The 15,243-nt window shown below is 47.3% G+C and overlaps 1 protein-coding gene across 2 annotated transcripts in view; it reads right to left on the minus strand.

Annotated features, from left to right (window-relative positions):
* Positions 1-15,243, minus strand: part of LOC126533977 (phospholipase A2-like) — a 57,572-nt gene that overhangs the window by 25,275 nt on the left and 17,054 nt on the right. Inside the window, exons 2-3 of one of the 2 annotated variants that reach the window (XM_050181194.3) lie at positions 7,062-7,206; positions 4,686-4,784 (exon numbers count right to left, since the gene is read on the minus strand). In XM_050181194.3, coding sequence (XP_050037151.1) covers positions 4,686-4,784; positions 7,062-7,204 — 242 coding nt within the window. In that variant the 5' untranslated portion in view covers positions 7,205-7,206. The remainder of the gene's footprint in view (positions 1-4,685; positions 4,785-7,061; positions 7,207-15,243) is intronic. The other variant, XM_055072524.2, reaches the window with a different exon arrangement.

The following is a 15,243-nucleotide window of genomic DNA, read 5'->3' on the forward strand; positions in this document are numbered from 1 at the left end:
TAAAATCAAATCGAAGTCACGTGCAGTACACGGATTCCTCTAAGACGCGTCTGGTTAAGTTGCGACGTGCTTCTTGCACCTTATATTGGCCTTCAAAAGGCTCATATGTCACGATTGGGCAGTCAATAAAGTGTCATTGTACGTCTAACTGCTGCCACGAAGAAGCTTTAAGAACGCCACACGGAACTCCTTAGTATATTGAAACTAGCTAGATGACACTAAGTATTGCTGCCTAACTGTCAGCTAGACTTCGCAACGTACATAGGCAATCGTGCAGTGATTTTTTATTCCATCCAATGTTATAGATGAAACACATATGAATATAAAAGCACTTCTCTGTAAACGAACGTTACGACCCGCGTATAAACCACGATTGCGGCTGCCTTATAATGCCGTCTTCCAAAAATCATAGCAGATATTTGTGCATTACACATGATATGCACGTTCGACAAAAATTGCTACCACCAGTACTCAACAATAAAAAAAAGACAAGATCGCATTCTGCTTACGGTGACCCTCGAGTTTCTGCTGAGAGAGCATAATCAGGGTACGTTCTGCACACATGAAACCTACTCGAGAGACCACCTCAGCCACCTGACGGCATCCCTTTATGGAGATTTTCTTGCGCCTCATCATTACGATCTTTCTGAGATCGCAAAAATTGATAGCCATTCTTAAGGAATCGGGGATGCCGTTGTTGGGTTTCAAACCTCAGTGTCCGTGGTTCGTATCTGCGAACTCGTACACCATCTCTGATTTCTACTACAGCCTAACGCAGATGGTTTCGCTTCCTCCAGTTAGGCACTGCTGTCACCCTTGTGTCGGTGGCACGTCACTAATAAGCGGCACTATCTTTGCCAATGTAATGAGCCATAACAAATTGCCAGTTTCAACTTTGGTGCGCTTAGGTTTCAAACACTTCGACCCGTCGGGAAGACCTTTCTTCCATGGGCCAGGTGACTTCTAACTTCCAAGTCACTCGAAGTCACTCAGTCGAGCTACCCGAGGTCACTAAACCTCTCTGACTCAGAACAACTCGCAAGTCGGAGTCTCGCTTGGCCTTCAGATAAATACATATTTTTGGAGTTTATCCTTACGAGTTCGCATTTTCTGTGACAATTGCATGAGAACTCCAGGTGTGTTCAGGCTGTCACTTTCGGCACCTCCATTCTGTCCTTGGTGCTATGGGGCATGCGCAATCTTTTCACCCCTACCTGCCGCACCGGTTCACCATGCGCGACCCGCGCTGCGCGTGTTGAGGTAAATTGAAACCAACAAATCAGGAGATGCTTGACCGGTTCCTTTGCGGTAACTAAAAAAATAGAGAGGGTCAAGGAAGTGTCGATGCTAAAGAAGACTAGGTCGAAATACATCGTAGCTAGAGTGAATCGATGCTTGGGTGTTCATATGAGGCCAGGACACGATCGACGCATTTGGGCAAGGCGGCCCTCGCGAGCATCGGCCGCCTTCTTGCCTTGGCTGGCGCGTGCAGGTGCGACGCTTCACCCTGCTGGCACTTGGTAGCTGACGGCAGGGGCCAACACCAACCCAGGCACGCTCAACCCAGCTGGTTCAGGGCTAAATCATTCATGTTTATTTATATTTCTATTTACGCACTACGAATACGTGTTCTCGGCATAAAGAGCTATCATTTGATAACATACTGATGTTCATAGAGCATCATAGGACGTTCCTTTAAAGTGAAGCTTTATTTGCCTCTTGCTTCGACTTTCCCACTGCTGCTGCTGCTGTTGCTGCTATGGGCCTGCTGCTGTCGCGCACACCGTGTCGGGGGGTGATTCCGAGCGTGTACATACATGACAGGCGCGAGTAAGAGTGGAAAGGTGACGGGAGAAACTCGTTTTCACCCCACCTTGTCGAATGTGCACAACACCCTCTCGAGGTCCCTGGTCGTTGCCATATTATTCGCGTGACAGCTGCAATTATCCGTGACTCCTCTCAGAAGCGTTGCAGGAACTGCAGCGCTTCCCTATCACCTAATGTGCGAGGGCAGAGGGGATGCAGATACACCTGTACAGAGGAGATGAAGGAGAGGGAGGAGAACAGGCAGTTCCCATACAAGAGAGGGGGGAGGTGACCTGAGAAGGAAAGGAAACCCCCGCGCCCCCACTATACGACAGCGGTTGCGGGGACACCGGATAAGCTTCAAGGTTCAAGGTACGGTACAGTACGTTGCTGTCATTTCTAAACATAAACGCCATGCAAATATGTCAAGCGGGCAACTGATAGTGGGCGCGTAGAAGCAGAACCACATTAATTAAACCGCATCGCAGGGTCCAGGAGACACCACCGAAGCGGCCGACCGTCAAATCAACACTACTGTGCCCACTGCATCAGCGTTGCGGCTATGGCATTGGTAGAGGTCGTGGATGTAATCCCGTTCGCGGCAGCAGCGTTTTGACGGGGGCGAAATAGAAAACGCACGTGCACTTAGATTTTGGAACACGTTAAAGGACATCACGGTGTCAAAATTAATCCGGAGTCCGCCACTACGGCATGCCTCCTAATCCGAGTGTGGTTTTGGCACGTACAGCACCATAATCCAATTCAAGTTTAATACTTCTGCCACAACGTGATGTGCCATGTGAGGCAATGACAACGCTCAACCCTCTCAGAGGTTATAAAATATGGCGCACAACAACGCCTCAAGCAAACACCTGTCCCTGTGTGTTCTGTGTACTACGCAGACAAACAGCAGTGGTGCACGCAAAGTAGCGTTTAACATCAACTCACTACTCTCGTGTTAGCCAAACATCGAAGATATGAAGTAATAGCCGTCAACATCACCACTAGTTATCGTCAATCAAAGCATACAGCACGAAAAGCTTAGTCGCTATTCGATTCCTACAATGCGTGGGATCTGCGCAATTTTTTTTCTGGAAGTGACTATAAGATTATGAGATCCCAGATACACCAATCATGTGTGAAGTCAGCTAAGAAGACCTTGTCTACAAAAATAGTTCACACAGCTTGACGTTGCATCAGCGAGCGGAATGTTGCATAATTTGATGTTGGTAGCGGAGTTGTTTTGTTTGCTTTGTTAAATTTTATTCCTGTTCACATTTATTTTGCACTGTCAGGACGGGTCACCCAACAGAAGCGGGTCCTTGTTGCTACGACAACATGGGTCAAAGCCAGAAATATGACAACGCGTATGGTTAATTGATGATCGGTTCGAATCACCAACCCGACCTTTCGGCATTTACATGTGCCCTTCGGGTGGGCTGGACTGCGTCAATTTATTCCGTGCAGTCCGGTTGGTTCAACCCTGCTCGACTCTTGCTCAGGGCTACAAGGCTAGCGGCTGCATGTGTACTACTGGCAAATTTCATCCCCACAAGCGTCTTGACCGGTCTTTTTTGGTTTTATGCAAACGCCTTGAACGAGCCCTTGGTGTTACAGGCTTGGTTGTTCTGGCTTTTTATTTTGCCCTCATCACCATAAACTCTTCAGGTGCTAGTCATCGCTTTGTGCTGTGTGTTCTTTCCTCTGTCCGGCCTTCTTTTGCGGCGTTGTTTTAACGTTCAAAAGAATGCGAGGGCAAGCCGACAAGGTTGCTGCACTATTTGCCTCAGTGCTCACAGCTGTAGTCAGAACGGGTGCTTGAACCGTGGACTAGAGCTGCCTGTGGGTCCCAAGCTACGAAAGTACTTTCGACTTCTTCCTCGAGGCACTATTCCCACCAAGACGCATTCATTCTCTATGTTGCCTAACGTGCGTTATGTGTCTATTAAGTGTCGTCCCTCCTGCGTGTACTATTTCATTTATCATTACGCTGACCTGGACAGGATTTTAGGCGTTGCTGCAATCAAACCTCTGCATATTTTGCCCCCCCCCCCCCCCCGAATGTTCCTATCTCCCCACGCACACAGTGCTGGATGTTATATGACGTGTCAAGTTTCCAAGGAACGCAACCTATCAAATAGTGCAGGGTGGGGCAAGACGGAGTGTTTGGCTTGGGAGAAGCACGTGTGAACTTCGTAGCCGCTCAGTGAGCACGCCAGCTCAGTGAGCGCGTGTATTTGTAGTCATCGAGTGAACCATGGTTTATCTGTGTCAAACATCACACGTTTTTAGTTGGTCATCGAATGTTTTGCTGCAGTTTATACCGTCGACAAATGTGAAAGCCTTACTTCATAAGATATCCTAACATTTTTCTCTCACTATCGCTGCTTCCCGCTTTGAGCGAAAGTTATGTATAAGTTACGTTTTGTTACCTTGGAGAGAAACAGGCAGAGCAAAGCTGAGCGATTTCGTTGAAGTTAACTAGATCAGTGCTATATTATAATGTTTCTGCCGAAACACAGCAGATATATTTCCTTGTAGCCCGTCTGCGGGCATGGAATTCCTACTCAATAACGAGATTTAGTTGTTTCTTTTGTTAAGGCAAGCTGTAACCTTTCCCGCCATTTCCTTTCTTGGCTCATCAGATCTTCCGATTCTCAACCATGAATCTTTCGTTCCGCAGTCAAGGCAACACCACCACTGACAACAGTATCTAAACCCGTCGAATGCCACAAGGCAAGCTTTCTTTTTTAAATAACCTCCGCAATAATCGCTTCGGAAAGCATGAAACGAACCTGCACAGTAATATAGTGCAATAATAATCAGTTAATCAAAACCTTCCGATATTACAACGAAAGCTTCACATTAAAGGAACTCACCTATCGCCAAGCATGTTGCAGTAGTGGATGAATCCTTCTTCGTCCATAAAGACTTCCGCAAGCCGGCGACCTCCAAAATATACATCTGTAACAACGCGACTACATACAATGCCTTTTAGTTTCAGAAGGAGAGGTTGGTGCATTGTTTCAACTCTGACGTAGGTACTAGTAAAAGATTGCCAGTCTTTTATCCTTACAATGTGCATCTCATAAAACTTCTAATATTGCGGTTTTAAATACGACATCGTACAGCCGCCACCTTCAAGCTTTCTCTCTCAACTCTTTACAAGTTACGAAACAATTCAATCTCCTAAGGTCCTTTTTTATTCGCTACCTTAAAGGGAAGCTGAAGAGTTTTCCAGAAAAAAATGAGTGCAGAGCTGTACGTTTTGGTTTTCAGCCCTCCGAATCCGAATATCGCATCGAAATTGAGCGAAAGAAAGCGCAAACAGATTTTATTTCGACGAAAAGTGCAGCAGCAGGCTCGGGCAGCTCGCGCGCCTCGTTTCCGCCTGTGATTGGTCGGGTGCCTCGTGACGTCAACATTGGTCTTCGTCCGGACTGGCCGCTGCCGCCACACATGAAGCACGGTGCAAGGTGGCTTGGCGCTGTGGTTTGGTGAGACGGTAATGGTAAATTTCGAGAGCTTGCGTTTCTCTGAGGTGTTCGGCGTTGCTCCCTACATGCATACGTAGACGGCCTCTCCAAGAAGCAAAAGATGCTGGTAGCAAGCAGTACTTGAAAGCGAAGTCTTAGCATCTTCTCGTGTTAGATATGTTTTTTGGTGGGTATGTTTTTTGCAAAGCTGTATTCAGCGATCCAGTGAGTTCGTTTCCGGGCAAACAACTGTACTGTTATGTTCCTGCATGCCTCCTCGTGGAACGTAAAGAGGGATGCAATCGTCGGCATTTGTGCGCTGCCCCAAAGCTGTCGGTAATCTACACAGATGGCTTACATGCGGGAAAAGTTTTCCGGCTCTTGTAGCACGTGTAGTGGCCTTCATCAGCGCGCCATCCGCACGCTAATCGTAACCGGAGCCGTAAAGGCGGCGAATTCCGTCGGCTACGCGAGACAGCCGCTTTCTCTGTGTGCGCGAGGGGGAGCGCAGCGTCCTGGCGTGCGCCGGCTTTCAAACACATGAAAACTTTACACTTGTACTGCATTATGGTAGCTGCATGCTGGCTGTTTCACAACACACGTTTGAATACAAAATTAACGGTGGTTTGCGACCAAACCTGCGTCAAGTGTGGGAGATGAACGTGTGCGCTCCGTTCAGCGTGCTAACACGAAGGAGCTAGCAATAAATCAAAATCCAGGTTTGGACGAGTTCATGTATTCATAAGGTCTTCCAAGACCAGTTACCATCTGTCCGCCCGCACCCATCCCGCCTTTGTGCGTTCGTTGCCCCGACCTTTTCGCGCTGCGTTTAGAAAGCCTACTAGCAGAAAGTCGTACTCTCACTCATTCACGCCTTATTAATAAACTCTGGTAGTAATCGTCGTCACGAAAGTGGTTGCAGTACAGCACTGTTGTTCTTGAGCGCTTGAAGTTCTTTTGATTGACAGCAGCCTCCCACTTATCTGCAAGCTTCTTGTCTTGCGGGGAGTAACGGAACATCGTCGCGGCCGCTGGTGTTCGTGCAACCGTAGGCTGCACAGAACTCCGGCATGATTGGCCCACCACTTCAATTGATACCGCGCACGTCAACTGCCACTCTACGTACACACAAACAAAGGAATGCAGGCTCGAGCGAGGCAGATTATGACGGCACGCACGCAGAAACAAGCGCGGTCAGGCACGGAGACTGCGAAGGAGCGGAACACTAGTGCTGACGTCCCTACACCGCGGTTTCCGGTCTCCGCTCGCATCGTCAGCGTCAGCAGCAGTGCGCGGCGCTCGACGGGGGGTGGAGCGACAGCGCAGTTTTAACCTGCGATTACGTCGTTCCTAAGTGAAGAATCCCGCCCAAAATTTTACGTGCATAGTTTATAAGGTTCCTGCATCCGTATATGAGCGTCTTATTGAATTCGCCAGACTTTTCAGTTTTCCTTTAAGTGTGTAACGTTTATTTCAAATGCCAGAATAACGTTTTGTTTTTGTGCAATATATTAGAAGGAACGCTCGATATGTTGTAACGTTGAACTTCTGAAAACAATTTAACAATTTAAGTGCACCCCTAAAACATTCCTTCGAACAAAAGCACAAGCAAGCCAAAACAGGTAAAATATAATCAATCAATGAAACATTTATGATAGCATCACCGGCTGTTGTGTACTTTCACTTGCGTTAAGTTTTCGATGCTTAAGATATCGAAACAACACCAAGGTACATTTCGCGATTATCGCTTTCATTCAGTATCAATAAAAGAATGCTTACTGGCTTAGAAAAACCGACTCTGTCCACGGGGAAGCAGTTTGCGACATTTTCGACATATCTTGAAGACTTAGGAAGCCGTTCATGCTGCCGAACAGACAAGTGACCACGCCCAACATAGAAGCATGTCGAAAGGCAGACATCATTTCTGAAAGAAGTGCAAGTTATCAGGAAATTAGTTAGCGCTTACAAATACGCAAGTGCACACTCGCTAAGAGTAATTCTGTAAAATGATCCCCTAGCTTTCTTATGCGCCAGCCGCGTTATATCTTTCAATGGTTCAGTGCCTTAGGGGTGCCGTACAATGCTTCCGACAAAGCTTCTTGGGCAGCACCAATACAAGCATCACGATGGGGAGATTTCATGAAGTTCGTGTGACGGGCGTGACACCAATGCGTGGCACACTAATAATTGGTTGAAAGTGAGCCATTTTCGTTTGCATAATATTGCGAGTAGGTGAAGAAAACCATGACACATTGCATTTTACGGCCATATGTAGCATTGTCTGATCATCGCAGAGCCACGGGCTAGGTGCTGTAACAATGGGAACAACGCAACAACACGCCTAGCGCAAGTCGTGCCAACGGCCGCCTCGCAGGAGCTATTGCAAGCGCAGAAGTTCGCCACAAAACACCTGTGATGTTACGGCCTGTGTCATCTGACCGCGCGGTACCCGATCTCAGATGACATGGGGACACCACTAACAGGCTGAGCACGCTCGACAACCATGGTGCGCCAACTGCCTTTACGTAATGTCGATGCCTTTCAAGTGCTGGTTGCCACTCGAAAACGTAATAGGAGCGACATGTGGCATCCAGAGCCACGAAAATTGGAGTTGAAGGTTCCTCTTATTTTCCTTGTGTTTTGAACTTTTGCGACTGGTAACATGAATTGGCATGCATTAACTATAATGCTTCCTTTTGCTGTTATTTTTTTTTGAAATGCTAAGAAATGGCCTAGAGCAATAATAGCCGCCTTAAGGAAGTGTTTCAAGACCATTTTATAGAACAGCACAGTGGGGTGGAGGCGTTCTACTGAGAAATGTGAATTTTGCGTTGCTGCTGCGGCAGCGAACATTAGATGTGATAATGATACTATCTGTTTATGACATCCCAAACTCGATCCTCGCTTACATTGTTTGCAGGTTTGCTTGTACTCAAAAATGCAGCCGAACAGCGAAATACGCTAACTGACAACCTCCTGTTTGCGCGAGAGCATGCTAAATATTGAAAAAAATGTTCGTTATTTTCTTGATTGATTGTTTGTGACATATAGCCACCTTTAAATCAACAAATTTTATATTCCCATTATTATATTAGAATTGTTTGTGTTGTCAGAACCTTGAAAATTTCGCAAGGTACACTTGCACGCCGGCACCAACGGAAAGGTCCACAACATTTCTCGGAAGTATATCCATGCTTTTTATGTCCATGCTTTTTATACAAAACCTCATGAGCTGTTGAGGCCCATGGGCACTGTTAGATTAAACGTGACGCACGCAGGTTTTCCATAGATATGTATGTTATGCTGCGGAGGTATTGCGGGAAGCCTTTTTTTCTGCTTCCCATTGCAAAATCTCTCAGAAGAAGGTAAATTCTTTCACATGCGTAAAGATTCATGAGCTGCGCTCGTAGGTTTTTCAGTGATTCCTGTCTTCTCTATGACGCGACGCAATCACTTCCTTTGAAAAATGCGTGTACTGAAAACGTCGCTCGTCACTAAGAACCGTGTACACAGACATTGTTGGAAGCAGTACAACGTTCTGGCGAAGGGAAATGCGCACTCTCATTCTGCGCCACAAATTACACGCGATCACCTCACACCCTTCATTCAGACACCTGTTCTTTCTTTTTAGGGCAAAATCGCTTCTGCATCGGTACACGTGCACCTTAATTCCTCCTTGTTTTAAATGCGATAGCCTTTCTGTGCTTACGCGTACCGACTTTGTCCTAGCTACACATTTCGCCTCGACAGGATGACTCAGTAGCCGTCGTCAAGAAAAAATTAGAAGGAAAAAGCTCAGTCCCCCTTGAGGAATTCAATCCGGGCCCGCAGGGCGTTAAGCATCTTGGCACGACGCCAACAATGGTGGAAGGGGCGCACAAAACGCGCGACTAAGGTGATATACAGAATAAAAACTCTACTTAGCATGAAAGGCAATGCGATGTATGAGAGGAGCGAGCACTGTTCGCGAGCGAGTAAGTTTGGCTTCTTCGAATGGGAGGGAATTTGCCTTTACAGCTACAAAAACAAGCGAGACATCACGCGCAACAGCGGTAACAATGGGTCTGTCAGCTAAGGAGGTTAAACCCATCTCACGATGAGTGCCTGTGCCAATGTCCATCATATGTGGTATAAAGTTTGTAAACAGGGATAAGGTGCCTCAGAAAGAATGGCCAACGTTTCGATAGGAAGACCTAGCTTCGTCAAAGACGACGTCGTCATCCTCGGCATGTTAGTTTTAAAGGGTTAGTGCAGTGACGTGACGTGCAGTTGTCGGTGGCGGTTGGTTATAAAGGGAGAGACTTTAGAGGTGATGAGCGCTGTCGCCTGACGTCTGTGAGCGTCGTTCCCAAGACAAGGGGACAAGAGCGGGAGAGTGGGAAGGCGGGGAGAAAAGAAAAGAAAGTAAAGCTGAGAAAGAAAACAGGGGCGGGGGGACACCAAGAGGGAAAAAAGGAAGAACAAGAAAAAAAAAGAAAAGAAGGGGGGCATGGGAGGGCGTTGGGGAAGCGAGACGTTAGCGAGCATTCAGGGCTGTCGTTGGCGGCATGTTTTTTGTGGCATTAGAAGAGCCGGTCAATGCACGAGTAACACAAAATAAAAAAAACGGGAGTTAAAAGAGTGACTTGAGCAGCATAGTAGCAATTGTGATAATATATGGTACGCGGGAGTTGGAAGCATAAACAGATGAAGACAGTGCGCCGTGCGGTTGCGAAGAGAACCATCATCATCATCGACCCCGATTTAGAGCGTCGGCAGTGGCGCCTCAAATAGCGCGGCGCGAGAGTGTGGCCCGTGGCCCCGTGGCGTGAGCAGTGCGCGAGGTTCGGGTTCGACGGAAAACAGCTTTTCGCTGGGCGTCTGGCCCATTGGAGCTATCGCCGCCCGCGCCACTACGCCACACCCGAGTCAACGCTGTCGCCCGCTGGGAGGTTAGCTCGCCCCGCTCTTCCGCTGGGCAACTGGTCCAGGAGGGCTGGCGGTCCTGAACCGGGGCGATCGAGCGTTCGGGTGAGCGGCCACAGGGCTACCCCGCCAGCTGTGAACGCGACCCGGTGACTGCGGCCGTGGGCTCCCGAGCGCACACCCCGCCGGAGGGAAACCAGGCACGCGGAGACTCCCGTCTATCGACTGTTGCGCAGGGCCACCTGAGCCCCGCGAGGCGGTCCGACCCGGCTATCCGACCCGGCCGTCCTACACGGCTGTGTTCGACCCGGCCGGCCGACACTGCTGTCCGACCCCGCTGGCCGACATCGGTTCCACGAGGTCTCAGACACGGCGACGCACGCTTCCGCCGGAACTGTAGGCCAATCACAATCCACCGATCCATAGACATAGTGCATGTCGTCTATGAGGCATGTTGGGGAACTGTCACGTGTGTGTACCGTTATCTGTGTTGTGTGCGTCAATACAAGTCTGATGTGTGTTTGTGCTTCCGCGTGCTGCTCCTCCCTTTTTCTGGAGTGATCCGGCCCCAATAACATCACAGCAATGCGGACTTTTGAAGTAGTTAAAATGGCGACAAGGAGTCTGGGTGCAATGTAACTGGAAGGCAGCGACATGGTCTTTCAAGGGCCGTTAGCCCCAGTAGCTCAACGTAGGTGTCGTTACGACGGCATACAGAAATGGCGATACCATGCGTGGCTGGGACGCCGAAAAAGGTATACTTACGTCTGCGACTTCGAAATGTGTTGGTGAGGGTGTTTCAAAAAACATAATAAAAACAGACAAAAAGGGAAGAAAGAGGGGGGACCTAAACCGGAATAACAAATAGGAAGGTGACGTGAGCAGAAGTGGGCGGGGGCAGGTGTATATAAGAAAAGGGGGACGTACGTACAGTTGATATAAACGTAAAAGCATGAAAGAGTATATTAAATTGAGTAGTAGGCAGGAAAAAATTTTCGAAATGGAGGAATAGGTGAGGTTAAGAATTAAGGTTAGCTGATGGCATAATGTGTGTTGTGCCTTGGTTGATATGAGAATTTCATGTTTAAGTTACCGCTTTTAAAGATGCTGAGTTCCCATGTGCCAAATTAATTCCCGTCGGTTATAGGCAATTAAACTTGCGTATGAGGTATCATTCCGTATATTTCCTTTCGCGAGGTGAACGGAAATTTGTTTGTAGTATATAGAGCCTTGCTTTGTCAAATATATGAACTTGTTCATTAAAGTGGCTGGCTACTGCTTTGGGTAAATTGTGCTTTGTATCCGCTCGGTGACCGTCGAGTCTTGTAGGAATTTGTTGTCCAGTCTCACTTATGTATTGTCTGCTACAAGCGGCACAGTCTAGACAGTAAACTACGTTGCTTGATGTGCAGGTGAAAGGCGAAGTTACACAGTGTGCGTAATGCGATGCTGTAGCTTTTACTGTATTGATAGATTGAATATGTTTGCATGTAGAGCACCTGGGGCGGCCTCAGGGACCGGTTCCAAACTTCGTCTTAGTCCTTAGTTTGGCATGAACAAGAATATCTTTAAAATTAGTGTTGCGTCTGTAGGCTACTCTGGGCGAGTCGGGGAAAACCTTATTTTCTGGTTGCTGGTGAGAACTGGGTACTATTTAATGAGGATGTTACTGACGTTTGAGAGTGCGTTTGAGAATTTAGTAGTAAGAAGAAGCGTTCTGGTTCTTGTGATCCTCGGGCGGGGCTTGAGGACCTCGGCTTGATCAAGTTTGGTTGCAGCGGTGCAGGCTTTTTGAAGGTCACTATTTGGGTGGTTCCTGTTTGATAGGATTTCTCTAAGGCGATCGAGTCTATCTATGTGGTCTTGGTTTTCAACAGAAATGCGACATAGTCGTGTGGCCCAGCCTTTAAATATGCTTTGTTTGCAATGCCTGGGATGGTGGCTCGTATATTCTAGGTACTGTTGTTTGTCGAAAGGTTTCCGATACAGCGTTGTCTTTAGCGTTTGATTTTGAATGTCCGTCATAGTGACTGTTGACTTCAGCTTTGACATATGGAATCCAGCGAACAAATGGTTCGCAGCATTTCTCGAAGAATGCACCATGGTTAGAACTCTCCCTTACAGGGTGCATGCCTAAAGCAAAGAAAGAAGGTGTCACAGATATTCTTATATTCATATATTCACGCATGTATATGCCTTTGCTAGAGGTACATAACATTTCTAAGCGTTCAAATATGTATCACACTTCAGCATTCGCTGTCCCCTGATTGCCGCCATGGCAAACGAAGAATGTAGGTTGAATAAATGTGTGCGCATGATTGTTCAATAGTGTGTGTGTGTGTGGGGGGGGGGGGGGGGGGAATGCCATCGCCTTAACGACAGTCATCGTGAGATGAGTTCTAGCGTAATTTTTTCCGAATTACCTTTCTGTGTGAAGGAAGTCTTTCATATTACGAGATGGGTGACCGTAACACTTTTCGTCACCTCGGCCAGAGGTATTGCACCTTCAGACGGTGTGTACTATCTAAAGTGTTATGTTCTAGCGTTTGCACCACCTGTTCTCTCTCGGCCTGCAAACAAGAGACAATCGACAATTAATGCTAAGGGCTGCCAAGCTGCGAACGAATCAGATCAAGTAAATGTGAATGGCTCATGGATAATGAGTTTACTAAGATGCTTGGGCAATTTATACTTGAGGAGGGCATTCACTTTTGAGAGCGCAGCTCTTATGCACCCGTTCCAGCAGTGATCGTCGGCGGCGTAAACGAGCGTACGAGCCCCGCAAAATATGAAAGAGCGAACGCGGAGCGGGAGACGAAAGACGCGAGCCGCGAACGGTGGAGACCTATGAGAGCGGCCTCTTCAGTGACATGCGCGCGGGAAACTGCTGCCATGCAGACCAGCCTGACCGCTCGATGCGTACTCGCATCTGGTCTCAGCCGGTACGCTCGTTTCGCACTATGGTCTGCTCTCGTCAGCTGTCGCTTGCGCTTCTTTGGTTTGCTTGGCTTGGTTCCATTCGTGCTTTTTTCGATTGTTATGGTTTGAGACTGTTTTGTAATCTGATTGTAGGCGCGACGCAAATCGTGTAGTACTCTCTGAAAGACACGCAGTGCCAATGATTACACTGGAATCTTTCACAAGTCATGTTTAAAATCTGGCGCGCTTGGCCCGCAGATCACATTTTCAACAAGTGTCGACTCTGCTACATGTCTCTCTCAAATTCTTTTCCTCAGGATATTGCGAAATGAAAAGACGTATCGCGCTGCCCTCAAATTTTGCATTAGGGAGTATCGTAATCGTCGGTGAACTTTTTCCTAAAATATATACCTATTCAACAATCTAAGCCCATCACAAAATAGAAAGCGTTCCTATATGTACTTCGAAGAAAATAGATTTCACCACTGCAGGATGCCGGTTTAATATGTGCTTGCCTTAGCCTCTATTGTTGAAAGTACGATATAAAAAACGGAGAAATTACTTTCCCGAACATGCCTAAACAGCCTTTCTCTTTTGAGAGCCCGGTAGCACTGTACTGCAAAACACACATTTCAGAAGTATACATTGCAAGCAAGGTTCACAAACATAGTTGTTAACTCTGGGAATTTCTTGTAGCAATCGCAAAATCCAGTGGTACTTTAGCCATGATTGCCTTGCACACAGTTCGGAGGCAATAATCCCCAGCGCAACAAAAAATAGCTTTCGAAGACCTCAAGCAAGAAGATGTGGACGAGCTCTATGGCCTACCATATTTCATCCCCTCCCTCTCGACAGGTTTATTTGTATACACCTCTACGAACTTACCCACGCAAACGCAGCCAATATGTATGGAATGTTTTGAGCGTGTACCAGTGATCACTTGCATGATATACCAAACCTTATTTATGATAAAAGTGTTACATGTTATTTCTCTAGCAAAGATACACGGATGAGCCACGTGGTACTTGTCCACCTTTTCAGGCGACGTTTCCCTCGTCCTTTCCGTTACTGACAATATAGTTGCGAGAGGGACATAATGTTGATATTGTCTAGTTGCTGTCCGCCTAACATTGCGAAAATCACTTACTGTCGAAAGTGGTTCCTCATGCTGAAATTAAAGACTCGTTTCCCAATTCATAGGATTTCCACAAAGTTCCAGGTACCTAGTGTTTTAATGAAAACTTTATGTAATCCTGCAATTAACATCTACGACGAGAGTAATCTGATATAAGCTGCCTAACCATCACATTATCAGCGCTGTCCATCACTGATCAACCTACATGGGCATTGCAGACGATGGCTCCGGGCTGCTAGCTTTCTGTCATTGAGTGATACTTCCCAGAGACGGCAGCTTCAGGGTGCGGCAGCGCATCCTTCTTAGCCTACAAGATTTGGTTTTGGGAGCACAGAAAGTTTCAATTCCGCACTACAGCTGCGAAGGGAACCGTAATTTTTCCTATCCTGACGTTAATGTCGCATTAAATGGAAACCTCGATTCCATTCCGTCATTGCCAATAGCCATCTAGACGTAACACCAATAAAGCTAATCAGGCGATGTCAGATAGTTAGCGTCATAGCTCTTCAAGCTTTACCTCATCCGATTTTGGGGGCAACTATCACTCTCTCTCCCTCATTCTCTCTCTCTCTCTCTCTCTCTATATATATATATATATATATGACTTGGGCGGTGCTACGAGGTACACAGAACAGGTATTCAATTTCAACAGTTTCGCTCGGTGGACCGATCTTCATCAGGGTTTACAAAAGAGTGCCTGTTCGGCCCTGGCAGTGAAGACACCAGACGGCGTGCCCGGTCGTTCTCAGATACATAAACCGAGAGGAACAGTTGTGACATTGATTGACTTTCTCTCGGCGCTATGGCAGATTGACAGCTGCCTTTGGCAACTATGCAGGGCAAGAGGAAGGCGGAGTCCCATGTATGTAGAGCAAGGAGGTCAATGAGAGAAAAATGAAAAGAAAACGAAAAAGCACGCAGGAGGAGGGAGAAATAAGTCGGAGAGTGAAGGGGGTGTGAAGTAGCGGCAGCTAGGTTCCAGTTGACACGCTGCAAGGAGGG

The sequence above is a fragment of the Dermacentor andersoni genome, chromosome 7 (genome assembly GCF_023375885.2).
Source record: "Dermacentor andersoni chromosome 7, qqDerAnde1_hic_scaffold, whole genome shotgun sequence".
NCBI classification, from domain to species: Eukaryota; Metazoa; Arthropoda; class Arachnida; order Ixodida; family Ixodidae; genus Dermacentor; species Dermacentor andersoni.